This window comes from Mytilus galloprovincialis, chromosome 3 (assembly GCF_965363235.1).
Source record: "Mytilus galloprovincialis chromosome 3, xbMytGall1.hap1.1, whole genome shotgun sequence".
Classification (NCBI taxonomy): Eukaryota; Metazoa; Mollusca; class Bivalvia; order Mytilida; family Mytilidae; genus Mytilus; species Mytilus galloprovincialis.
The window spans coordinates 107,305,990-107,333,573 of record NC_134840.1 but is presented as its reverse complement, the minus strand read 5'-3'; the positions used below and the strand labels follow the sequence as shown (position 1 = coordinate 107,333,573).

The window sequence follows — 27,584 nt, the reverse complement described above, 5'->3', positions numbered from 1 at the left end:
AGATTACCTTATAAATACATTAATGGATATGTTATTTTGCAGAATCTTTGAGATTTACTTGAAATCATGGATCAAACGCCACGTGACAACTCCGAACGCTGTATGACATTCAATTAAACCTGGAATTCAATACCTCGTGACAACTTCTACCGCCAAATGACAGTTAAACTTAGACCATGAATCCATCATGCACCATGTGACAACCTCTTCCGCTATATCACAAATAAACTTCACCATGAATCCATCAGCACGTGACAACTTCTACCGCTATGACATTCGTTGTAACCATGGATTCAACACTTTCTACCGCAGTATGAAATTGATTTGAACTATGAATCCATCACCACGTGACAATTTCTACCGTTGTATGACATTAATTGTCGATAATGGCAACGAAGCAGCTTGGGAATTGTTGGATTATTATCTATCAAAGCAAGGTTCCACGTTGAAAGATTTCATAGAAAACAACCAACATGAGATATTTCATTTATGCAACAATAATAGTCGTTGCTGCCGATGTCATTATGCTACTGTCAATACACCTAACGGTAGAGTACTCTTTCAAACACAGTTAGGCGTTCTTCTAGATACCAAAGGAAGCAACTTTCCATGCTTCTTACATAAACATGGAAAACCTACTTGTACACATACGTTAAATGACAACTATGCAAATCTAAATATTGCTACAAATCAGTTAGACTTGACGCTTTGTAGGTGCTTATTATTCAATTTTACAAATATACTCCCACACGGATCAGTTGAGAGGACTGCATTTGGAGATCTCATTGAAATGCGAAACAAGTGCTGCCATGCTGCTAAAGGTGAGATTTCAAGCAAAGATTATCAGACTTATAAAGCACAGATTGAAAAATGTCTTTTGGACTTAGCTCAAGTATATGGAAAGACATACGACATGCAACTTAAATTCAAAGATGCAGAGAAAAGACCATTTGATGAAAGCATTTGTAAAGAACTGCAACACACAATTTTGCAAGTTCAAGTTCTACAGGTAACTGTTTATGTTGGCAGATTTACCAGTTTTTTTTAAATTTTATGATAAACAAAGACTCTCATGGAGTTTCGATATTTCAAAGTAACATGTCCTCAGTGTATCAATATCAAATATATTATAAAAGAAAAACAGATATAAAACACAACCGCTCCTTAGAACATGTTTTGAAAAAAGACATGAAACGCCAAATGTTGACATTTAAAACTTTTGTAAATTATTTTTTATTTTTGAGTTATGTGTAAATTGGAAAGATGCTGGGTTTGAGACTGTATGGATTTCAATTGTACATTTCAAGGAAAATACATTTGGACATTACATTTCTTTCTCCCCCCCCCCCCCAGAAAAAAATGGATAAAGAGTTAAATTTTCATATATTCTCGGGGAAAAAGAAATGGGTTAATGGGTTATACGAAATAATTAAGTATATTGTTAAAGAGAAAAGAGTGTATAACTTAAAAAATATGTTCAACATTCTTTTCAAAAGTTCAAACAGAAACCCGAGGCAGATTCATAATCCATAGATATGGATAACATAATGACCCCTGCAAAATCAAAATGAAATAAATATTTCAATTATTTATTTTTCTGGTCTTGATAAAGAAGCGGATAGGAGATTAGGGCGTTTAGTTTGCGTCGGTAGCGGCAACAAATTGAAAAACAGTTTTTGTCAGATGATGAAAAATCGTACAACACATTTGAACTTTTGAAATCCCTAATGTAAGTAAATATAATAAATGACAGCTGGCAGGTAAAATATCTACATACATAATAATCAAATATAGTAAGCTGATAGAAAATTGAATCGATTTTGCGTTTTATACTTAAAGTACACAATTAGTACCGATTACTGGAAAAAGAAATGCCATTTTACACGATGCAGTGTCCTTTAATTGATAACAAATGGGGGCGGGTGCGTCACCATTGTTGTTTTGTGTTTAGTATTTTTTTCCAGGATAGTGATGTTCGTTCCACTCTCTCTTTCACTAAACAGTGACATTTTAGATTTCATTCAACGTATTTTTTTCATTTTGACTTTTACAACTGAAAAAAAACGTCAAAAATTGGTCAGAACTTTCACTTAATTTTATTAAAAAGAAGAGTTTTTTTAAGGTGAATTGCGAAGCATCTGGCAAATGAGTTCGATGTTTCAAATTTTTGTCTCGCTTGTGACAAAAGTCGCAATATGCGATACATAGGGATTACTAACCGGCGGCATCGGCCGTGTAGTAAATAAACTCATCATAGATACCAGGACTAAATTTAGTATATACACCAGACGCGCGTTTCGTCTACAAAAGACTCATCAGTGACGCTCGAATCCAAAAAAAAAGGTTAAAAAGGCCAAATAAAGTACGAAGTTGAAGAGCATTGAGGATCAAAATTCCTAAAAGTTTTGCCAAATACAGCTAAGGTTATCTATGCCTGAGGTAGAAAAGCCTTAGTATTTCAAAAAATGCAAAATTTTGTAAACAGTAAATTTATAAATATAACCTTATCAATGACAATTCATGTCAGCACAAAAAGTGCTGACTACTGGGCTTGTGATACCCTCGGGGAAATAAATCTCCACCAGTAGTGGCATCGACCCAGTGGTTGTAAATAAACTCATCATAGATACCAGGACTAAATTTAGTATATACGCCAGACGCGCGTTTCGTCTACAAAAGACACATCAGTGACGCTCGAATCCAAAAAAAGGTTAAAAAGGCCAAATAAAGTACGAAGTTGCAGAGCATTGAGGACCAATTAAGAATTGAATGTTTTTTTTGAAAATTCATAGGGTGTAAAGGTGTTGATTAAAGTAAATTTTGTATGAAATGCGGAAGCGCTTCTTTCTTAAAATGTGCGCACGGTCAACGTTTTTACAACCCTATGAAATTACTATGAATCAATACTCAAAATGACATTTTATAGCTAGGATCATGAAAACACTATTTCTATCTAACTTTAATTCACCTGTGCACTTTATTGTTGGACCTCATGAGTGTTCCATTTCATTGTGTAATGAATGTTAGTTTATGTTTATTTCAGAAGGGCGCGACTGATTGCTGTTAGCCAGTCAAACTAACGTAGCATAGTGAAATTAACATACATGTACATGCAATGTAATTATGTTTGAATATAAAGCTTGATACATCAGGAGGTAATAGACCTGAAACTTTAAAACTTTTTATACATATATTACTAGATTTATTTCACTTGACTGGGCGGGGTTTAAAAAGTTTGCTTATTTAAGAAAAGTCCATCTATAGACAGGAGTTTTGGGATAAACTCATCAATGAAGTCTCCAGTTATTTGTCCCGTACCATACACTCAGTTCTTTTGTATATGCGTTTGGTGACACTTATAGGTAGTTATAACGGCAATCATCCTCATCACATACATCTTCAAATAGACTGTCCATATGCAAATTAAAAGATAAGCTCCGCCCGATCAATTGAAATAACATTGGTAATACCCTATGTTAGAGTTAACGTCTGTCATATGTCCATTTTCATTACCTCATTTTTACGGGTCAGCGACTATTTGAAAAAAAAACCATGTTTTGCATGTAAAATATAATGAGTAATAAGATAGATATATTTAGTATATGTGATCACCGTTCATTTAAGCTCACAATATGCCTTTGAAAGAAGCATGCATTTTTGTTAAGGTACCTTTTTTCTGTTGAACTAATAGTAGAAATAGAGGTGATATTGAAATTACAGAAATCGTTTAAATTTTACAATTGTTTAAGTACAACTTATTTGATATCATTTTGTTTATTTTCTTTGGTTACATCTTCTGACATCACACTCGGACTTCTCTTGAACTGAATTTTAATGTGCGTATTGTTATGCGTTTACTTTTCCTCAATGGCTAGATGCATAGGGGGAGGGTTGAGATCTCACAAACATGTTTAACCCCGCCGCATTTTTGCGCCTGTCCCAAGTCAGGAGCCTCTGACCTTTGTTAGTCTTGTATTATTTTAATTTTAGTTTCTTGTGTACAATTTGGAAATTTGTATGGCGTTCATTATCACTGAACTAGTATATATTTGTTTAGGGGCCAGCTGAAGGACGCCTCCGGGTGCGGGAATTTCTCGCTACATTGAAGACCTGTTGGTGACCTTCTGCTGTTGTTTTTTCTATGGGCGGGCTGTTGTCTATTTGACACATTCCCCATTTCCATTCTCAATTTTACATTGGAGCTTCGTCAATGTTATAAAAGAAATAAAAGTCATTTGGGTCTAAAACGAATTGATTTTATGGTTGATTTGTGTAACATATCATAATATTAAAAAGAAATAACTAAAATTGTAATAAACAAAATTTGTAATGAAAAAAGAATGTTTAAATTTTTGCTGAAATGTTTGTACCCTCGAGCCTTAAGTGCAATGCAACATTACTTACTTACAAGTTTGAGCTTTCTAAAAAGCTGTGGACTGCTTCGCTGCACTTAATTAAAGGTAATAACAGACCGCACCTCCGACATCGCGGGTCCTTGACTGAATTAAAGAACCTACGCCTTATTTCTAACCTGTATTTTTAGAATTCGTATTGTCATTTGGTAAAGTCACGCAGATTACAAGGTGCACAGTAAATCCCTGTATAATGATTATTACACGTGTTAATAGCAAATCCTGAAAGCGCCTGAATACGCAACAAGGGATCAGGAAAATTGTATTGAATTCGACGCAGAATTTGTTAACTATTGGTAATATAAATAATATAAATAATAGGGGGGGAAAGGTCCTGGTATGGTATTATTTCTAATCTACACCATTACATTGTCTTTATTATTTATACATTAAGTTAAATCAGTCTGCGGGCAGTACGTTGACTAATAGTCCGGCCGATTAGTGCAGATATAGAGCAGAATTGTTCACTTGATGAGGAAAGCATGAAACTTTGCATAGTAGTTCTTGGTTATATACCCTTTGATTTCAGCTATGGACCCACTCTGAAAAATCCAATATGGCTGCCATTTTCAAGATGGCGGAAAAACGGTATAAAAATCAAGATTGTCCTAAAGGTATTCTATATAATTTCGGAAATTAAAGTTATGATTCTTCAAAAATGGACTTCATGTTCTTGAATTTGTTATCAATTAATTTTAAAATATAAAAAAAAAATAATTTGGTTATTTCTATTACACATACATTTGCAAATATGGCTGCACATACAAAAATAAATAGTGAAATTCAAAATGTTAATCAATATGTTACATGTTTTCTTTAAACGCTTTCAGTTTTAATGGTTGGAATGAAATAGGTTGAAATGAGTCGATTGAACGTTAATACAGGTCGGTTAAATGTGGTGGAATAGTAGATAACTCATCTGAACTTTGAGGCAGTGCCGAGGGCACCCTGTCTCGTGTCTCTTCAATGTAACGTCTTACGTCACTTATCGCGTTTTTATCTGCCGTACGCACTACATCGTCAAATTGTTCTATGTAATCAATAGGTGTACCTTTCTTCAGGCGGAATAGGCAATTCCCATCATTTAAAATGGTTAAGGGGCTACTATTTCCTTTTCCAACGACGTGCGAAACCAATTCGCAACTATTCAGCGAGCATGGTCCTAAAATGCACTCCTGATCAGCACTTTTATTAGTTTTAATGGTAACAGTCATTTCTGAGTTTGGTGGAACTGTGATGGTTCGTTTTATGCAAACTTGCTGAGTTGAAATCTCGTTTCCACCGTTAACAAATGCCGCATTTATCACTTTATTGTTGATGGTAATTGTGGGAGTACTCAGGTTTATCACTGCGCTCAGTATGTCCAAAATATCTAGCCTAAGTATAACATCGTCTGTTTACTCTATTAATGTCGAGAGTCGTTCTTTATAGTCTTCCCAATAACAAGCTGTTAACACAAACCACGTAGCGTTACGTTCTCAAAGTCTCCATTTTCTGCCGGAATTAATTTCTCATTTACTAATGTTATCATTGCAGCAGTGTCCACAATCATGCTCACATTCTGGTCATGTATAGTACCTCGCTCTGCTAAGCTCTTTCAAATGGTTTGTCTGATGACAATATCGGACGAGGCCGTGGGCCTCTGTTCGATTTTGTGATGAGGTGATGTTTCATGGGCAATGGACTTTGGAATCGTGTGTTGGCCTACTGGCCCGACCCTTTGCTGTTTAAAGACTCCATTGTTGGAGTAGCACTTTGATTTGTTCCGTATCCTTGTGAAGGTGATCGTTGTCTGAAATAACCGGTATTTCTGGAGTTTGCCCGTGGAAATGCTAACCGTTGTCTTTGGGGACTATATGATCTCTACCTTAGTGGGTGTGTTGCTGATCGATAGGCATTAAGCTTGGGTGTAATCTATCAAGCGATCTACCGCGAATGTATTGCTCAGGAGATCCTCCATGTGTATATTGATCAGGTGATCTTCCATGATTATTTAATCAGAAGATCCGAGGTTATACTGATCGGTCAATCCACGGCTATGCTGATTAGTTGAAAGCATAATATCAGCTAGTTTTGTGACAATTTGTGCGAGGTTATGCCCCTCATTATCCAAAGGTCTGCTCATATTTCCTTTATCGGTCGGTGATACTGCGCCATCAGCAAAGTAGATTTGTCGATGGTTATAATTGGCACTTTTTGATTCATATATTGCCATCTGGTTTGCTATTGAGGTTTTTAGTTGATTCAACGCCTCGTTGAAATTTTCTGGGTTCCTCTTTATTACATGCCTTGACGAATCTTTGTCTTTACATTCTCGATGGAATGCTTCGGTTCCAATCAGGTTTGGTCGTCTTTCTTGCTGAAGCGCTGCTCCAAATGAATGCTTTTTTAAGGCCTTGGAATCATCATCAAAGCCAACATCGGCCTGCAAAATGGGGCCTACACACATTTTTCTGTTTTCCCATTGTCATCTACCGGCAAATCGTTCAAATTGGCAAATGAACGCCTCCCAAGTCATGGATCCTCTTCAATTGAGTTTTTTTAATTTTTGGGAGCTGTGGGCTTCGTCTCCGGTCCCTTGCACCAAGATTTTCTTGCCATCGGGTATATTCTCTCTCCAATGAGGAGTCTGAAGAAGAGGTGTTGCCACACTCTTTTGGTTTCCTCTGCCCTTTCCTGGACCGGCCAGTGGAGTCAGCTTGCTGTTATGGGAAGCCTGTTAGAGTTCCAGGAGCTGACGAGGTTGTCATAATTGGAGTGATAAATGTGGGATTTGCCATTGACTCGACGGGGATGATACCGTAAGTAGGAACTGCATTCAGCATTGGAGAAACTTGATAGAATCCTCTTGCAGCCAATTGTTTCTGTAATGGTGTGCTGCTCTGAACCAAATATTATTGACTCATAGTAGATGGTAAGTGTGCGTAAGACGACACATAAGCCTGTTGCTGGTATCCTTGATAAGTACTAAAGGGTTTTAGTAGGTCTTAATTGGAGATTGTTGTTGAATAATTTGAACTGTTTCATGCAGGGCCAAAAACCCTGACAGGACTTTTGACTTGAGGTGAAGACACCTTCAACAGAGTTGGCGCGGTTGATGGTTCATGCGAACTATAATTGGGGAAAGACCCAAGGCATGGATTTTGTTGTGTACTTTTGGTAAACTTGCGTTGTACTGGCTAAGGTCAAATTTTGGCTTAGATGATGTGTCCATTTCAGGAATTTTAACTTCTTTATTTCGATTGTCCACTAATTCATTTACAACAGATGCTAGTTGTTGGAAGGTACCCTGCTGTTCAAATGCACTTTTAAATTGAACTGTGTCTACTTCCTCAGGAATTGTCAGCTTGTCCATTCGTCTCACAACAGCATTGAATATCTTATTGGTCTGACCATCAATTCCACCAAGCAATTATTGTGGTCTATCCTGTCTTCAGACTGCTGAAGTTGCTGAGATATTGCTCTCATCTGTTCGTAATTAACATGCATTGCCTCTTTCTGTTCAGCTTGAAACGTAATGAGACATACACATATTTTATCAATTCGCGATGATTCGCTCTGTTTTATATTGCGGTAATCTCAGCTGTTATTTGGGCATTAAATTTACTACCTGCTAAAAATTCTTGGTACAATTGTTTAATAGTCATTTCTGAGCTGTCCTCTGTTAAAGCGTCCGAGTTCAGCTGTAGGTTTCTCCATATCCCCAAGTGATTAATGTTCTGCCATTTCAATGTTCTTGTCCTTGTTGTCCCCAATTCCTGCCATTTCACTGATATGTGTTTAAATGATTCTCAATTCACAGTTTGATATCTCAAATCACAGCTTTTATGTGTGACCCAAGACAACAAATAGTGCAGCTTTTAATGAAAGCTACTACTGCAGCTTTATATGACGGCTTCTACTTTGTGTATGAAATGACAAGCAAGGCAAAATCAAAAAGGACAGATACTAAATGACACTATATATCAATAAAATGCTTATATTCAGGTCAATTCTCAATAATGAATATTTGCTCCTTTTTAAGGCGGCCATTTTGAAAATAGCCGCCATTTTGTATTTCAAAGATAGATCAAAACAAAATCTTGCAAGAGTACACCAATTCATTCAAATATGTTGATTTTTGTGCTTCCAGCATCAAATCCACTGTGGTTTGTGTAATACTGGAAAATATTTTAGAAAGTACGGCAGCCATCTTGAAATAAGCCGCCATATTGAATTTTGAGGGTGGGTCCATAGCTAATATTGCTCAGTACACAAAAATGTACCATCATGCAAAAACTGGTGCTTTCCTCATTATTTGAGCAATTTTTTCACCGATCGGCCGGACTATAAGTATGCATGAAAGCGTATAAGACACGGATCGATAACGGGATCAGAATTTTCATATTTTCTAAAAAAAAAATGGCGTTTTCTGTGGAAAAAAAGATTGTTTCTGAGACAAATTTAGGAAGTATAAAACACTTATCCCAGGTATAGATTTCCTTAGCCGTATTTGGCACAACTTTTTGGAATTTTGGATCCTCAATGCTCTATAACTTTTTACTTGTTGGCTTTATAAATATTTTGACATGAGCGTCACTGATGAGTCTTATGTGAACGAAACGCGCGTCTGGCGTACTAAATTATAATCCTGGTACCATTGATAACTAACAACATTCATATGCATATCGCAAATAATTCCGACTCTGTATGGTTTCAGAAGAGTTGCGGGTCAATGAAATCGGTCTCTTCCTTTGGTAAAAGATCACAGGAGCTTTTTGAGTGACCAAAAATGGCGGTCGCTATCGTTGTCTTTTTTTTTTTACATGATAGCGACCGCTATTGACAGTAAAACCTCGTCTTACCCTGAGTATAGATGTGTGCATGTGGGTGTTAATTTACCAAAGCTTGCAATGCGAAATATTAACATATGAATGTAAACTGCAATTAATATTAAGTTTCAGTGAAAGCGATGTTGTTCTACTTTAAGAGTGTGCGTTTATATACACCTATGCTTTTAAAATTTTGTTGACTGTGTAGATGTGCCTAGATTGGTATAAGTAATAAAACAGTATTTGTTCATGTATGCATTTTTGTTAACATTGTATAGGAACATTGTTTAGAAAACAAATCTTGCATATTGGAAATTAAAAAAAGCAAATAAACACGTATTTCAAAATAATTGATATTTCAATATTGAATTTCGGTGTGCAATATAAGCATAATAAAACGAACTTGAATTAATGACAGTTGATCGGAACTGAAATACACATAATTTATTTTCCGGCATTTGTTGTCTTATCCTGAGACGAGAAAAGTCTGTAATTCTTTTTCTCATTTAAGCCAATAGCTGAAATTGTATCTCATCCGCATTCTAAAGCAGCCAATAAGAATCTATATGTGATAATTAATTATTTCAAGATGGCATATATGTCGACTAACACTAATAACTAAGCACCATGATGCGAAGCAAAAATTAGTATGGGGACTCAATGGAATTTACAAGGAAATGGTAGATTAAGTTTTTTCCCCCCGATTTTCCACTAACACTGTATTGTCTTCCTTTAGAAACCTTTTTGATATAGAATTTTTACTATATTTGTTAAATTCATTCACCTTTAATTAATGCTATTTGACAGCAAAATGTTAACAACATGTAGGATAATCTATGCAATTGTCTTGAAAAATTTCAACTTGATATTTTTTTCCTCATTTTTTCTTTCGATACATAAATATTTCAAATGTTCGACTTTTAAACTTGATATTGTTTCTCGGTTATTGTAAATCTCATTTGAACGGCGCCCGTCCTGGCTTTTGATGTTTTCAGTTCAATACACGTCGTTACCATTCTGTTCCCATATGTGTACATTTATTTCATTAGGGTGTATCAGGACTGAAAGACCACATAGAATCTAGTCGTGAAGCAGAAAAGGATGCAGCTGCCGAGATAAAGAAAATGGAGAATAGTACAAAGAGAACATTACAAGAAGTGGAGTTATGTAAAGCAATAGCAGAGCACACTGCTTCAAAAGTACAAAAACTAAATGACAATATAGAGAAAACATTGAAAGCTGTGGATGCAAGTCAAGAATCAGTAGAGATAAGTTTTGCCAAGTTAGAGAAGAAACAGGATGAAAATACAGAGGAAACATTACAAGCTGTTGAATACACCACTGCTAATATAGAGAAGAAACTAGAGAAAAGTTCAAAAAGAACCATACTGGCTGTGGAGTCAAGTCAGAAATCAATAGAGCACTCAACTGCTAATATAGAGAAAAAACTAGAGGAAAGTTCAAAGAGAACCATACAGGCAAATCAGAGATTGGTTGAGCACACTGCTGTAAAGATACTAAAATTTGAAGAAAACACAGAGAAAACAATGGATGCCATAGATTCCAGTCGCAAAGCAGAAGAAAGTACGGCCAATAAGATTCAAAAACTTGAAGAACGTCTGTCAAAATGTGGTAAGTGACTTTGCACATATTTATTAGTGAATTGGAATATGATAGGAGAAAACCCCCAAAACTATAGATATCATTTTAATATCTAGTTAATGTTTTAAGAACAATTACCTCATATGATGACGACTGTCGCATATAGCGTAGCAATTTATTAACCTGTTATATTTGATGAGACTACTTCTGCTGGTGGTGAACGTTTCTTCCTGAGGTAATCACCAGCCAAACAGTCATTCTTTTTGTGTATACATGACACACCTTTGATATGTTCATTTTATGTACATTTTCTGTTAATAAAATTTTTAATAAATTGTCCAAGATAGGTGAGTTTGCATGCTTGAACATAGGTGAAAAAGGAGACTTTTTTTTATACCCATATATACTCAAAGTTGGTGTTTGAGTATATATATGTAGATGAAAAATTTTGTCTCGCACATTTGTGTTTCGGATGTTGATGGTAATTGCAAGGAGCTGCTCATGTTATTTTTGTTGATTTTGTTGGACTTCCCTCATTCTTTTTATAAGTTTGTTTTGAAAAAGATCTAAGCTAATCACGTGAATAATGTGTACTCATTTACAGGGCGCTGTTGTTCTTTTCGGTATTGCAAATCCAGTATTTCAATGAAATGAACAGTTTCTGTAAATTATAGAGTTGGTACTTGCATGTAATCTTTGTATGCGGGTGCTTAAATATCTGAAAATTTACCAAACTCTTTGTCCCGAAAACAGGTAGAAGGTGGGCATTTCTTAATATTTCTCCACGCTTCGCTTACCAAGATCTTACAAATCTCAGATCTACTTTCTAATTAAGCGATCTTTCGGAATCCTCTTGCTTTATTGTATTGAAAAAAAAAACAAATCTTCAACAATTTGAAGTCTGAAATTCTGTTCGCCGATGTAATGGAAAGTAGAATAGAGAGTTGTCAGATCTTTGAACGGATCTGAATTGCAATGATACGCAAATCGATCTTGATATTTTACAGCGACCTCGGAAACAGACAAAAACAATCTAGTTATACTACCTCTTTCACTGTAATAGAGATTCATTGTATTGGTTAATTTCAATTGTATATAAAAATGGGGAATATTTAAAGACTTCAAAAAATCAGCACACAACCTTTCATTAAGGGCATTATCTACTAAAATTTACATTTTATTTCATTTTTCAGAAACATCTAAAAGAAGTCGACTGATAGGTAAGATAGGTTTTATAATACAATTTTCAAGGATTTATTATCTGAATTTGACAAGACTACAGCAGCATTTATTTCAGTACAGAGCTCCATTGACCTCATATAGGGGTAAATTCAGTAAAAAAAATCTCCCATTGACTTGTATGCTAATCTATGTCTTGAAATAAATTTATACCTGATTAACTTTAAGAAAATATTGTCCACCGTATACACTTCCATATTGAAAAATGCATACAAGGAGCAGGATGTATTTTTTTGGTGTAATAAAAATACACGAACTGGTGCTCCATTTTAGCACATGGCTTTAATGGAAAAATGAAAAATAGCAACTTTGACATTTGTAAAAATCACTCATGCGTCAAAGTTTGAACGAAGATAGCCAAAGTAAGTTTACTAGTGGAGTTTCATGTAAAAATATAATTTTCTCCTAAATCATGGTTCGATACTGTCAATAGGTATGCTATCCGTTCTTTTTTATTTCATACTCATAGATAACAAATGTAAGGTTTATCATCGACTGCTTCACAGTTTACACCTTTTATAATTACAATCTGTCGCTTCAATGGACTAACCAAATTATATAAGGCAGCATACTTATTATATGTACCTAAAAATAAGTTCAAATATGTCTTTTTTTGTAAATTACGAATGATATTCAGATGCCTGATAATTTATAAACAGACGTGTTCTGTTATATTTGTACTTGTATATTTTTCTAACACTAATTGTGAATCAATAGTTCAAGTATCTATACAACATTTCAAGCTTTGACTCATCCTGAGTTTAATAATTGTGATTTTGTTGTCAATTGCATGGAACATACCAGACTCGTTTCATAAATTGAACGAATAGTGTCATTCTGTCATATTCTTGATGATGTCATTTTCACTGAGTATGAAATCGCATGCCGAGTGATTTATGCATAGCACAAGAAGTTTACCCAGTCGATACACCATTTGATCATCTGTGAACTACTGTGGCGTTAATTATTTCTAGCAGAAAAGTCACTGACGTCAATTAAATGCCTTGCTTTCTTTTTATTGAAAATAAACTCGTTCCATTTAAATGACATTTTCCTTTCAACAAACAAATTGGAATTCCCATGAGAACTAACGGTAATCTTCTGTCGACTTACATCTTTATACTTCTGAATCCTATTTCACGCATAGGAGGCTAAAGATAATTTCAATGTCCGCTATATAAATGATGTCTTTTCACTAATTTATTCAAAATTTGGTGTCTATGTTAACTGTACAGGTAATCATCATTTAGTTGCAATGATTCAAAGCATATTTTACAAATTCTGCATTTATGTCATGTGACATTAACCAGCTATCCAAAATATTCAAAAAATAATGTATAAATAGAATAAAGTCGACCTCATATCTTGACTTACTTTAGACAATGACAACAACAAAATAGTTGATTTTAAATGAAAATAATACTACATCAATTTGGTGCGTCTAAAGCGCTTTTAATGGTTCACTTTTAATTAGAAAGCTCAAACACTGTTCAAGTATAATCTTTCCATTTCTGATTAGCAACATTTCAGAAGAGCTATCATAAGAAGTATATAAATCGGCCAGTTAACATTATAGTTCGTCGTTTTTTATTTCACCATGGCGTTTTCAGTTTGTTTTAGCATTTTTTGTGTTTGAATATCACTTTAATATCTTATGCATTTCTTTCACGGACGCATATGAATATTTTAATATGAAATTAAAAAGACTATCTTCCTATACTGTAATAACAACCACAGTTGAGTTGCACGTTTTATTTTAATAATGGAAGTTACAAAGATGTTGAAGGTAACGAAGTCACCTATGCATAAGTATTAACTACATGATAACAGTAAACTACATGATAACAATTGAATGATATTACATCTCTCTTTCTCTCGCAATTGAAACAAATTGAAGAATTTTAAAAGTCACTAATCGCACTCACAAATTGAATTAATTTGAATTGTCATAATATGAAATTTTCGGATTTCGGAACTAGCAACTTCTATTCTAAAGAAAACTAAAAAATGAAACTTTCTCATAAAGTTCAACGCTAATATGAGAAAACTTAAAAGTCTAAATTAAGCTTCTCTGGTTTCTTGACAATCCTTTCTGATTTAGTCGTTGTCACATCTGAGCTCTTCACTTCCTCGTTGCGTTCTTTACTTACATCTAGCGTATTGTCAATTGCTTCTTTCGGGACGGTCTAGATTCTATTTGGTTTATTGTCTAATTCGAAATTGTCATTTGTTGTCCCGCGGTTAATGTCTTTGGAGGCTGTTTCGGTAGAAGTACGCACGTGTTTACGATTTCTCCTATACAAGCGGTTGTTTTCTGAATCGGACCTTTGCAGAATATAAGATCTCGGTTTTTCGCTGTGCTTGACAATAGTTCCTGGTTTCCATTCCTGCGAGGCGGGTAAAGGTGTCATACGCACAGCACATTTATCATTTAAATTTGGTAATTCTTTCACTCCTTTGCGTTTGTCGTAATAAAACTTTTGCTTTTCTCTCTCGAGGTCAAAATGTCTTTTTACATTCTTTGAGTTGATCATATTTGGCTTCAACACTTCTCTTGACGCAGGCAGAGTATTTCTCGGTCGTCTATCCATTAGAAGTTGGGAAGGCGACAAGTCAATTCCTTGTAATGGCATAGTCCTGTAATTTCAAAGGCTCAAATGTTTGTCATCAGATTTTCTCCAGAGATTTTTGACAGTTTATATTGATCTTTCGGCTTCACCATTTGCACTTTGAAAATGTGGACTCGATGTTTGGTGGTCAATTCCGAGTTCCTTACTGAACTTCCCAAACTCGGACGAACTGAACTGCGGTCCATTGTCTAAACGTAATGTAGTTGGTATACTAACATATACGGTACATCCGGGGTCGGAGTGGGTTTAAGCGGTTCAGCTGGTTGCTGATTTTGATATGACGCGCAAAGTGCACAATCTTCAATGTATCGCTCTATTTCCGTATTCATACGTGGCCAGTACATTACTTCTCGAGCACGTTTGTTCAATTTTGTCATGCCAAGATGAGATTTATGTATGAGTTTTGACATGTTGTCACGCAATAAAATTAACGGTATCAATTTTCTTGCACCAGATGGGCATTTCGACAATACATGTCTCTTCAGTGATGCTCGTGTCCAAAATATTTGAAATCCAAAGCTTATATAAAAGATGAAGAGCTATAATCAAAAAGGTCCAAAAAGTATTGCCATATCCTTGAAAGGAATCAGAGCTTTGCATGAGGGAGATACATTCTTTAATTTATAATAATTTCTATCATTTTGTAACAGCAAATTTTAATAAAAAAAATCCGTATTTTCATGTCAGTACCGAAGTACTGGCTACTGGGCTGGTGATACCCTCTGGGAATAATAGTCCAGCAGCAGAGGCATCGCCCCAGTGGTAGTAATAAAATTAACGGTACCAATTTTCTTGCACCAGATGCGCATTTCGACAATACATGTCTCTTCAAACTGGGCGGAATCACAATTTTGAGTCCCTTGTAAATAATTCCATCAAGAACAAATAACTAATCACGAGAATCCCAGTACTCTCGGACTTCCAACGGAGTATCGACTTTAAGATCTGGCCATCCTTTAAGAATTATTTCATGTAGTTCACGTAATTCAGATTTCGTTGCATCTTGTATTTCAGAGCATTTGTCCTTACTGACTGATATCATGCAAATCATGTCCTGGACGATATCTCCTTCTTCGGTTTTGTGTTCAACGGACAAGAACGCTCTCGATAAAGCATCGGATATGTTCATGTCTTTTCCCTTCCGATTACACACTTGAATGTCGTACCATTGTAATTTTAACATCATTTTCTGAATACGAAGCGGTGCTGCTATTAATGGCTTTTTTTTAAATTTGTTCTAGCGGTTTATGGTCATTGTGTATTACAGTTTTCTTCCCAAAATTATAACAATGAAACTTCTTAGTACTGAACACTATGGAGAGCATCTCCTTCTCAATCTGTGCATAACGTTTTTCAGACTCAGATAAGGAACGAGATGCATAAGCAATAACACGGCCTTCTTGCATCAAAACGACGCCTAGTCCATCTTGACTAGCGTCACACTCGATTTCAACAGATTTCTTTACTTCGAAAAATGCAAGAACTGGCGTTATACTACACAAACGCTTTAATTTGTGAAAGCTCTTTTCCTGTTCATATTCCCTTATGAATAAAACATCAGATTTCAATAGTGTCCTCAACGGAGCGTCCACTTGACTGAGACTTGGTATAAACTTTGAAAGATACTGAACTAATCCTAAGAATCTACGAACACCTTCCTTGTTTTGTGGAGCAGGCATTTCGACTACGGCCTGAATTTTAGCAGGATCCGGTAGGAGTCCTTTGTCGGTGATAACATGACCCATGTACGCAACTCTTGCTTTTCTCACAAAGCATTTATCAAAATTTAAACGTAAGTTATTTTTTTTCAGCACGTTCAACCACTTGTTTCAAAAAAAATCATGTTCTTCCATGTTTCGGCCTGCAATAAGAATGTCATCTATTATAGCGGTAGCTCCTATAATGACTTCGAGCATCTGATCCATAATACGCTGGTATATTTCTGGTGCGAACTTGATTCCGAACGGTAAGCGTAACCATCTATATCGGCCAATCGGAGTATTGAAAGTTGTCAAATATGAAGACGGTTCTTGTAGTTTAATTGTAGGAATCCGGACTTAACATCTAGTACCGAAAATACTTTCGCATCTGGTATCAACGGTATTACGTCTTCAATTGTCTTTAACGGATAGTTTCCACTTCATTCAGATCTTTCGGGTCTATACAAATTCTAACTTTGTCCTTTCTGACTGCAACTACTTTGGAACTGACACACTTTGTCCGTTTTCTTCCATGTTTCTAAGTTCAGTTATTGCTTTTTCCTTAATAGCGGCAGGAATTCGTCTCGGTGCATGCACTACACCCTTTGCATTTTCAGCTATTGTGAGTCGATATTCACCTTGTAGTGTTCCTGAAGTTTTTATCAGTTCTGGAAAATCATGTGACAATTTATTTGGCTTAACAATTTCCTCTATAGTGTCAATTGTGTCTATTCTTTTCACGAGATTCAAACTCTCTGCAAAGTTGCCACTGATAATATTGTCCTGTTCCATATCGACAATTTCAAAAGTTTCATCGATTTCACGATCCTTGAATATAACCGGAAGTCTAATTTTACCGATGTGTTGAATCTTGTGTCCTGTGTACGATTTCAGAATTTTCTTCGATTCGGTAATTTCAAACATTTTGCTCTTTAATTAAAATTTATTGAGTGATTTCTTGGAAATTATACTACACTTTACACCGGTGTCAATTTTGACCGGAAGTGCCTTGTCACCGATGTGAACGTCTACAATTCATCTATCTTCTGAGTTTCGCCAAGTCTCGGTCTTTACGGTTGATATGTATCATAATTCATCTCCACTATCTCGACTATCACAACTGCTCTTATCTACTTCTTGAATCATGTTGATTTTTCTAAGTCTCATTCTACAAACTATTAACCAATGATCAGGCTTTTTACAGTATTTACATGTTGTGCCTTTTGCTGGACATCTGTTGTTTCCATGCGTTGTTCCACAATTTCCACATTTTCACTGATGATAGGTATCTTGTCTTCTTTTATCTTGTCTATTGTTATTTTGAGTGTTTAAGGGGGTCTACAGTATTGTTGTTTTGTACCTTTGTTACCTTACTTTTTGTCGTAAGAGTGTTCACTGACGCGTAGAATTTCTTCGCCACGAATCATTTTCAGTTGTTTTTGTGATAGTTCAAATTGTTGCCCAATCTCAATAGCCTTTGCTATAGTCAAATCTGAGCCTTTGTCGAGCATTCTCTGTTGAACTTTTGAATGTTTAACGCTACTGATTATTAGATCGATTAAGATATCCTCGGGTTTTCCATAGTCACAATCTAATAATAGTCGAAGATCTTTAACAAAATTATAAAAATTCTCACCTTCAGTCTGCTTCCTTTGACATGCTTTCAATCTGGCGACACGTTTATTTGCCCTAGGGCGGATGTATGTTTCCAGTTTTCCTAGAATTATGTCGGGGTTGTCTTGCTCATTTTTTTGCAACAAAAAAGTTTTGTAGACTTCACGTCCTTGTTTTCCAATCCATAGTCCTAACCAACTTTCGCGGTCAGCAGGCTCTGCCTTAATTAGGGGACCCTTGAATGTAAACTCAACATGTTGTTTAAATCGTTGAAATTCTTGGAACACGTCTGGTGCATACCAATTTAATGATGGGTGTTCGAACTGAAACCCAGTTGCCATTTTGTTACTGATCAATGTTACCTGTTGTACACAAATTGTGCAATAATATTCTCTTAAATATCTTCCGGACATTACTGCTGACAGGATTAGTTGAATTGTTACTTAAATTACGGCGTGTAATACGTCAAAACATGTAATAACAACCACAGTTGCGTTGCACGTTTTATTTTAATAATGGAAGTTACAAGGATGGGGAAGGTAACGAAGTCACCTATGCATAAGTATTAACTTCATGATAACAGTAAACTACATGATAACAATTGAATGCTATTACATATACGTCTGTATTTCCAAAAAAAAATTCTTTATATCCTATACTTCAGGTTTAACGCAGACAGAAATTGATGGACATCTAAAGAAAGGCACATTTGTGGAGACACCAGCTGTACAGGCTTGTATCAAACTACTGGAAACGAACTCACTTCTGATTTTAACAGGGGCAGCTGGTACAGGAAAAAGTAGAAACAGTTTAGAAATACTCCATCAATTCGGTATCAAACATCCTGAATATAAGTCAGTTAAACTGACAGATTTACATGATTTTACAGATTTAGTTCAAGACGAAGAAAACCTAGTCGTATTGTTTGAAGATATTTTTGGCAGAACAAATACAAAGTTTTCAGAAAATACAGATGTTCAAATTATCGATAGATTGCACGCATGTATTATTAAAGGTAACATTAAGGTTGTTTTAACTGTAAGAGATACAATAAGAATGTCGTGTGAATGGATTTTAAATTCACACACGATATTCCATGGTAAATAGTTATCAAAAGTACCAGGATTATAATTTTATACGCCAGACGCGCGTTTCGTCTACATCAGACTCATCAGTGACGCTCATATCAAAATAGTTAAAAAAGCCAAATAAATACAAAGTTGAAGTGTGAAGTTGATCTTAGTTCAGAAAAATTCAAAATGACGAAAACGGAAAAAGAATCGCTTCTATTAAAATATTTTGTCTTAAATAACTTTCGCCTTCTTGACTTTAATGATCCAGAAAATTATAACAAAGAAGCAATAATGGACCCTCAAATTACTGTCACTGTCAATCGAGTAACATTACACAATATAGTTGAATCAGAACCGCTTTTGGGATTTCCTGAAGCTTGTTCATTATTTACGGGTAACAGGAAATTAACTCGTCTTGGTTTAAGTTTCTTCAAACACCCATCAAAGTATTTATATGAAGAAATTGAGAAACTAAGGAAAAATGGCAAAGACAGCCAGCAGGACAGAATGTCTTACGTGACATTAATCTACATCCTTTTGAAAGAAGATGTCCTTGATCCAGATGATATAGAATTGAAAATTTGCTTTGACATTTTAAAGTCGTGCTACGGTATTTCAAATAAGGAGTTACCATCATGTCATATTATAGATGCTGCAAATGAAATGATAGGCAGATATCTGATTTTTCACAGCAATGATGGCACATATCACCTCCAGCATCAAACTATATTTGAGAGTATTCTAATATCGTACAGCAGAATTGATCCTGGATTAGTCTTGTCTAGACTAAGTTTTGATTTTATTAGAGAGATGGTGCGACTTCAAAATTATACAGTGAGAGAAGGGGAGATAGTAATGAAAATATCCACCAAATCTTATTCCATGCTAGCAATTCGAATAATAGAAATAATTCTGTCTGAATATTTTAACAAATCGCTGTCATTAAATTTTCAGTTGTTGTGTGAATCAGAAATAATAAGGCAAAACGATGAATGTTTTATGAAATCTTTGATTGAAAAAGCACACGATGCTTACTTTCAACCGGACTACGATTTGCAAAGATTTGTGACATACAAAGGTGTGTGCAAACTCTGTAAACTTTATTTACCCGCAATTCTGTTAGAGCGCATTACACATCAAAACAAAATGAATGCTAGTATCACTATATTGGTTGATCACATAGCGTTAATGCTTAACTCAAAAGGCGAAGAAGACATTGAATTTGTTTGTAAATCATTTTTGTTAGATGCCTTTTTAAATGTGTGTGATTTGGAAAACAATGAAAACATTCTAGACAATATGTGGGTATCAGTTACAAGTTTAGATATGTCTGAGATTACAGAATACATTAGAAGTAGTATCAATAGAGTGTGTTCACGTTGCCCAATGACAACGATGAGATGGATGTTAAACAACATTGATCAAAAAATATTTGATATGAATCAATTAATGAAAAGGGCATGTGAATTCAAAAGACTTGATATCGTACAGTTTCTATGTGAAACTATCAATTACAATCAGCTGGACTTTACTGCTGCATTTGTTGCAGCAATAAATAATGTTTGGAATGATACAGATGAGTCTGTCTCAAAATGGTTGATTAACAATATTGACCTCCAACTATTTGATATGAAACAAATTACAAGTGAAGTTCTTGAAGTGGGATGTGAGAAAGATTTACATTTTTTATTACAGCATGTTGATAACTGCATGTTGGACATAAAAGCAGTGTTCAATAAACTATATAAAAAAGGAAGAACCAGTATAGAGAGTCTATTAAAATGGATGGGAATAAATGTAGAAAAAGAAAAAATGAACACGCTCGAAATGTCAAATCTGGCATGCTTGACCGAGGACTCTGAAGTAGTAAAGTACTTATTTAATAATATTGATCTCGGTCCATTGGATGTCATGTCGGTCTTGATATCTTCGATAAACAGTAAATGGCAAGATGACAATAAATATCTTATACAATGGATTTGCTTAAATGTTGATTTAAAAAAAATCGACATAATAAACGTCATTGAAAAAGCTTTTGAAGAAAAAAAATATGACGAAATTAAGATATTATTGAAAAATATTAAAGAAAATCACAGCACTGTGCTTCGAAATGCATGTAAAAACAAACAGTTAGAACTTATAAAAATTCTGTTATCTGTTGTTGATCATGATAAATTAAACATGAGAGAAGCAGTAACATCAGTCTGTGTTGTAGAAAAGATTGAGCTGTTGGAATTTTTCTTGTACAATGTTGATCATAGTTTGTATGATGTACATGACGTATTGAAAGAATCCTGTAGGTATGGATGGACCCATATTGTGAAGTGGTTGTTAGAAAACATAGAACATTCATCATTAGATATAAATACAGCTATGCATACTTTATTGCATAGAGAATTTGTGGGACCTGATAATACATTGGTAAGTCTATTACTTCAATATCCAATTCATAACAAAGTTGATGCCACTGAAATAATCAAAGAATGTTGCTGGTGGGGACTCTTAGATTTAGTACAACTAATCTGCGAAAAAAATGATTCCAAGCAACTAGATATGAAAGAGGCTATGAATACAGCATGTAGCCGAAATCATTTTGAATTGGTCGAATGGTTATTATCGAATGTAAGCAATAACTTGTTGGACTTGCCTTCTGCATTTAATAACGCCATACATGCAAACCACTCTGATTTGAATGTTTCTCTGGTAAAGCTTTTGATTGGTAATATCGATCATAAGCTAATTGATATGACAAGATTATTTAAGATAGGATGTGAGCAGTTTTGGTATGACATTGTCGAATGGGTCTTAGAAAATGCAGATCATACCCTATTAGATGTAAAAGAAGAGATGAACATATTTTACGACAATTGGAAGTATGACTTCACCATATGCTGCGACGAGGAAATTAGTAATAGAAGGGAAAAGTATGAACCCATGATGATACTGATTCTTGAGAAAGTAAATCATAACTCACTTGACATGCTTGACTTACAGAAAGTATTTTATACAGCATGTCATTATGGTGCATTAGAAGTTGTCACATTAGTTTTAGAAAATAGCAGTCATGAAATGTTGGATATGAACAAAGCAATGAATATAGTTTACGAGAATTGGAAGATTGAATTCTCCTTCTGCTGTGGCGGAGATATTAATGATATAAGTAAAAAGTATGTTCCTTTGGTGAAATTGATTCTTGAAAAAGTGCATCATGACTTTCTTGACTTAAATATGGTACTGAATCAAGCATGTCGTTATGGTTGTATAGATGTTGTCACTTTAGTGTTAGAAACTGTCGATCATGAAAAGGTAGATGTAACTGAAGCAATAAATAGAGTATATATCTCACTGTGGGACAACGGCGATAATGATAGTATAAGAAAAAATTATGAGACTTTAATCTTACTCATTATAAAGAAGACAAATCATGTCTTGAAAAAAGTATTAAATCAAGCCTGTTGGTTTGGTTGTTTAGAAATCGTCAAATTTTTGTTAGAAAATATCGATCATGAAAAGTTGGATGTAACGGAAGCAGTAAACAGACTTTGCAGTTCAATAAGGGACTGTGACGATGATAAAACGGTTCAAATTGTAAAATGCGAACCTTTGATCAAACTGATTCTTGAGAAAGTTAATCATAACTCACTTGATTTGGCAAAAGTATTGAATCAATCCTGTCGGTATGGTTATCTAGACGTTGTCAAGTTTGTGTTAGACAATATCGATCATGAAAAATTAGATCTTAATGAAGCAATGAATATGGCGTACGACCAACTTGGTAACAATATCTTAGGCTGCAGAAAACAAAAGTATGAGCTTCTTATCACACTAATTCTCGAGCAAGTAAATCATACCTCACTTGACTTGAAAAAAGTGTTCAATCAAGCATGTCTGTATGTTTGTTCAGACGTTTTCACGTTCATGTTAGAAAATATCGATCATAAAAAGTTAGATATAATGAAAGCAGTAAAAAATGCATACGAGTCATTTCGGGACGATGATGATATCAATGAGCAAAGAGAAAAGAGGGAATCTATGATCAAATTGATTCTCGAAAAAGTGGATCATGACTTTCTTGTCTTGAAAGAGATAATGAACGAAGCATGTCGTTATGGATTTTTAGACGTTGTCACGTTTTTGTTAGAAAATACCGATCATGAAAAGCTAGATATAATCAAAGCAGTTAACCATGCATGCATCCCAATAAGGGTCAATGTCGACGATGATGATGAGGACGAAGATGCCGATGAGGATGACGATGAGTATGACGATGAGGATGACAGTGAGGATGACGATGAGGTTGAAAGTGAGGATGACGATGAGGATGACAGTGAGGATGACGATGAGGTTGAAAGTGAGGATGACGATGAGGATGAAAATGAGGATGACGATGGTGATGAGGATTATATTACTGTTCAGAGAGAAAAGAAGGAGCATTTGATCATACAGATTCTCGAGAAATTAAATCATGACTTACTTGACTTAGGAGAGTTAATGAACAAAGCATGTCGTTATGGTTATCTAGATGTTGTCACGTTTTTGTTAGAAAATACAGATCATGAAAAACTAGATATAATGAAAGCAGTAAGCAGTGCATATAGCTCAAACAAGGGTGGGGATGACGACGAGGATGATATCAATAAGAATAGAGAAAAGAAGAAACTCTTAATCAAACTGATTCTCAAAAAAGTGGATCATGACTTACTTGACTTGAAGGAGATAATAGACGACGCATTTTGTTATGGTTATGTTGATGTTGTCACGTTTTTGTTAGAAAACACCGATCATGAAAAGTTGCATATAATGGAAGCAGTAAACAAAGCATGCAACCAATCGATAGATGCTGAAACTTACGACGGTAGTAGTTATGAAAAACTTATAGAATCAGTACTACAGAAAGTAAAAACTGACTTACTTGATATGGAGATACTAATGAACGAAGCCTGCAGAAACGGTTGGTTAAATATTGTCAGATGGTTAGTTGAAAATATTGATCATTTTATGTTTGATGTAGACACTGCATTCAATCTTTTCATTCATCATGATAGCGAAGAAACTCTTCACATTTTCAAGTTACTCTTGCAAATCATCAGTCCAAATTTGTTTAATATAGGAACTGTTATCGAACAAGCTTCTCGTCTGAACCACACTCAAAAAGTTTTGTGGTTATTACAAAATAAGGATAGTTCATTATTTGAAATGAAATATGTGATGAATGAGGCTTGCCTAAATAGTAATTTAGAGATAATAAAATATGTCATGGAAAATATGGACAAAGATTGTTTCGATGTTAGGACGGCAATGAATAAAGCATGTCGCAGTTCAAAACCAAATTCTCTAGAAACAGTTAAATGGCTTTGGGAAAACATTCCACATACTATGTTGGATTTGGAAAGCGCAATGAACAATGCATGTCGTTATGGCATAGTTGCTGTTGTTGAATGGTTCTGGACAACACTAGATAGAAAATTATTAAATGTGAAAACCGCATGGAACAATGCATGTTATAACTGTAACAAGCCATTGCTATCATACCTTATCAAGACAATGGACGAAAACATGTTGGATAAATCCAAGGCAATGTATCGGGCTTGTCGGAATTATGAGGAAGGTGATAGGGTTATTTCTTTACTTTTTGAACAACCAAACATGAATACACCAGAAAACTGTAAAAAGGTACTGAAAGAAGCATGCGTTCACTCGAATCAACCTATAGTAGAATGGCTGTTGGACAATACTGATATTCAGCCATCAGAATTTAAAGAAATGCTAATATACAGTATCAAAGCTACAATAAACAAATCAAATGATGAAGAGAAATCTGATCACGAATCTCTTGTTTGGTATATGCTAAAGCATCCTAAGGTTAAAGAGCTGGAACGAAATGATTTCTCTGATGTTATGAAAGCTGTAAGTAGTATAGGACAGTTAGATATGGCACAACAGATATGGAACAACACTGAACAAAGCATGTTTAATACGAGAGCTATCGTTAACACGGCCTGTGAATCAGGCAAATTTGAAATAGCTGACTGGTTTCTGCAGAACATTGAATTAACAAACATTGATGTACAAACAGTAATGGTAGAATCATGTGGTTATGGTTGGTTAAAAATCGTAAAGTTGCTATTGTCAAAATTTGAAAGAGAAAATTTTGATATGCGTTCTTCAATGGAAGAGGCTTGTTCATATGGTCGATATGAAATTGTAAAATTTCTTCTTGAAAATATCGATTCTAAGTTGTTTGATACTAAATTAGTTATGGAGAAAGCTTGTGGATACGGATGGACAGACATTACCCTTTGGTTGTTTGACAATATAGATACAATTAATATATCTATTGATTTAAAATCATGCATGTTCGAAGCATGCGCACAAGGTAGACTTGAAATCGCCGAACTATTTTTTTCAAAATACGGCGCCAGTTACTTCGATGTGAAGATATTGATAGATAAATCGTGTAATAACTGTGGCAACGCAGGTGTGATAAAGTTTTTAATCGAAAACTTTGACCTAAAACAATCACATTTAGATATCATTATTAAAAGTGCAAGCAAAAATTGTTGGACGGAAATTGTGAGCTCTATTTTAGACAGATGCAAAAATGACCAAAAAATTATGGAAGAAGCAATGAAAAATGCTTGTATTAGTGGCGAAACTGAAATTGTTTCAATATTGCTTGAGAAAATTGATACAAGTTTCCTAGGAGTAAATATTAATATGAATATCTCATGCCAGAAAGGCTGGGACGAAGTTGTTTCCTTACTGTTAGAAAGAGTTGACCATTCCCTGTTTGATTTTACTGCTGCGATGAATGAGGCTTGTCGGTGTGGAGAAACAGACGTTGTTGAGTTGCTCATTCAGAAGGTTAATCGCGAAAATTTTAACTTCAATACTGCGATAATGGAAGCATGTCAAAGTCATTTAAATGAAAACTTGGTACTCATTTTGCTAAAATATATTAATCGTTCAACAAGTGATATAGAGGCAGTGTCGGGAAAAGCTTATGACTATGGATGGCGAAGAGTAAGTTCGCGGTTGAAAAGGATGATCTACAATGATATTAGTAAATGATATTTTGCTTCTTTTCAACATTTTTCTGAGAGGATATTTCGATCACTAGCAGTGTTTAACAAACAAACAAAAACGAATGCATAGTTGATCACGTAAGGAACAAAATAAAAGCCGAATACATCCGTATAAGATAATTTTCAGAACGTAAGGGGAAAAAATGTTTCTTTATGATGACGATTTAAGGATGGCCGCTCCTTTTATTTTTTGAATGTTTGACAGATATGCGGAATTCCTCTGGTTTATCCATGTAGCCATCGCAAATTTTGACCACTAATTCCTACTTTTCTTTTCATAAATTTATTCCAAAATGTTTAAAAGCCATATTGAATCCTATAATATTCTAGTTATTTATTCATAGTTTTTGATAGAAAAAAAAAAGGTTACAATATATTAATGTGAAATGTATGAAAAATCTATAGAGAATCATCTGCCGCCAAATTTTAAAAGGCTTATATCTCGAAAACAAGCACATGGACCCTTAATTTTTTCCTTCTTTTTCAGTTCCTTTTTTTCTATACTTTAAAATGAGTATTTAACAATTATTTGTATTATCTGAATGTTTGAATCATACATGGTCATGTATTACTGTACTCTATTTTACTTGTATTATCAACATTTTCTATTTAAAGATACCATTATACTGTAATGATTATTTACCTTTACAATCAGCATGATCTACTTGGTGTTCACACTAAACTGTATTATAGTTTACTTGTATAATCCAAATGATCACCTTAATTTTTACACTTCACTGCACAGCTTTTTTCTTGCAGATTCCAAATAATTAACTTACTGTTCACACTTCATTGTATCATACATGTATTTAACTTGTATTTTCCCCCAAAAAAACCTAAATGTTCACACTTTAGTGTACTATTATGGTTTTCTCGGTTTTTTTCAAATGATCAACTTAATATTCACATTGTTCTGTATCATATTTGATTTGTTTTGTTTTGTTTTTTTTCTTCCAATGATCAACTTAAAGTTCACTATATTTACTGTATCATATTTTCGTTGTATAATCCAAATGATCATAATTTATTTTACTATAGTTTACTCGTATTTTCTAAATAATGATCAATTCAATATTCACTCTTTATTGCATTATATTTTACTTGTATAATCCAAATGATCAATTTTAAAACTGATCACACTATTATTCACAATTCACTGCACTGCATTTTACTGCTTGTATTTTTCCAAATGATCAACTAAATGTTCACATTTACTGTTTTATATTTGGCTTATTTTATTTTTGAATGATCCACTTATTAGTTTTAAATGTTTACTATTTACTGTATTGTGTTTTATCGCTATTTTGTGCATTTTTCCTTTGATCTTTTTTTGTGATAATTTTCATATCATGCTACTCGCTTCAGATGGAAAATTATCGCTAGAAACTAAGCAGGCACGTGGCGTTGCTAACGAAATT

General features: G+C 34.6%; 1 protein-coding gene across 1 annotated transcript; it reads left to right on the top strand.

Annotated features, from left to right (window-relative positions):
- The first annotated feature begins 53 nt into the window (after positions 1–53).
- Positions 54–19,164, top strand: LOC143069727 (uncharacterized). The gene is made up of 4 exons (XM_076244499.1): positions 54–1,009; positions 10,273–10,855; positions 12,019–12,045; positions 18,673–19,164. Exons 1-4 carry the CDS (start codon positions 332–334, stop codon positions 19,113–19,115), a joined length of 1,731 nt encoding a protein of 576 aa, XP_076100614.1. The 5' UTR covers positions 54–331; the 3' UTR covers positions 19,116–19,164.
- Positions 19,165–27,584: the final 8,420 nt, after the last annotated feature.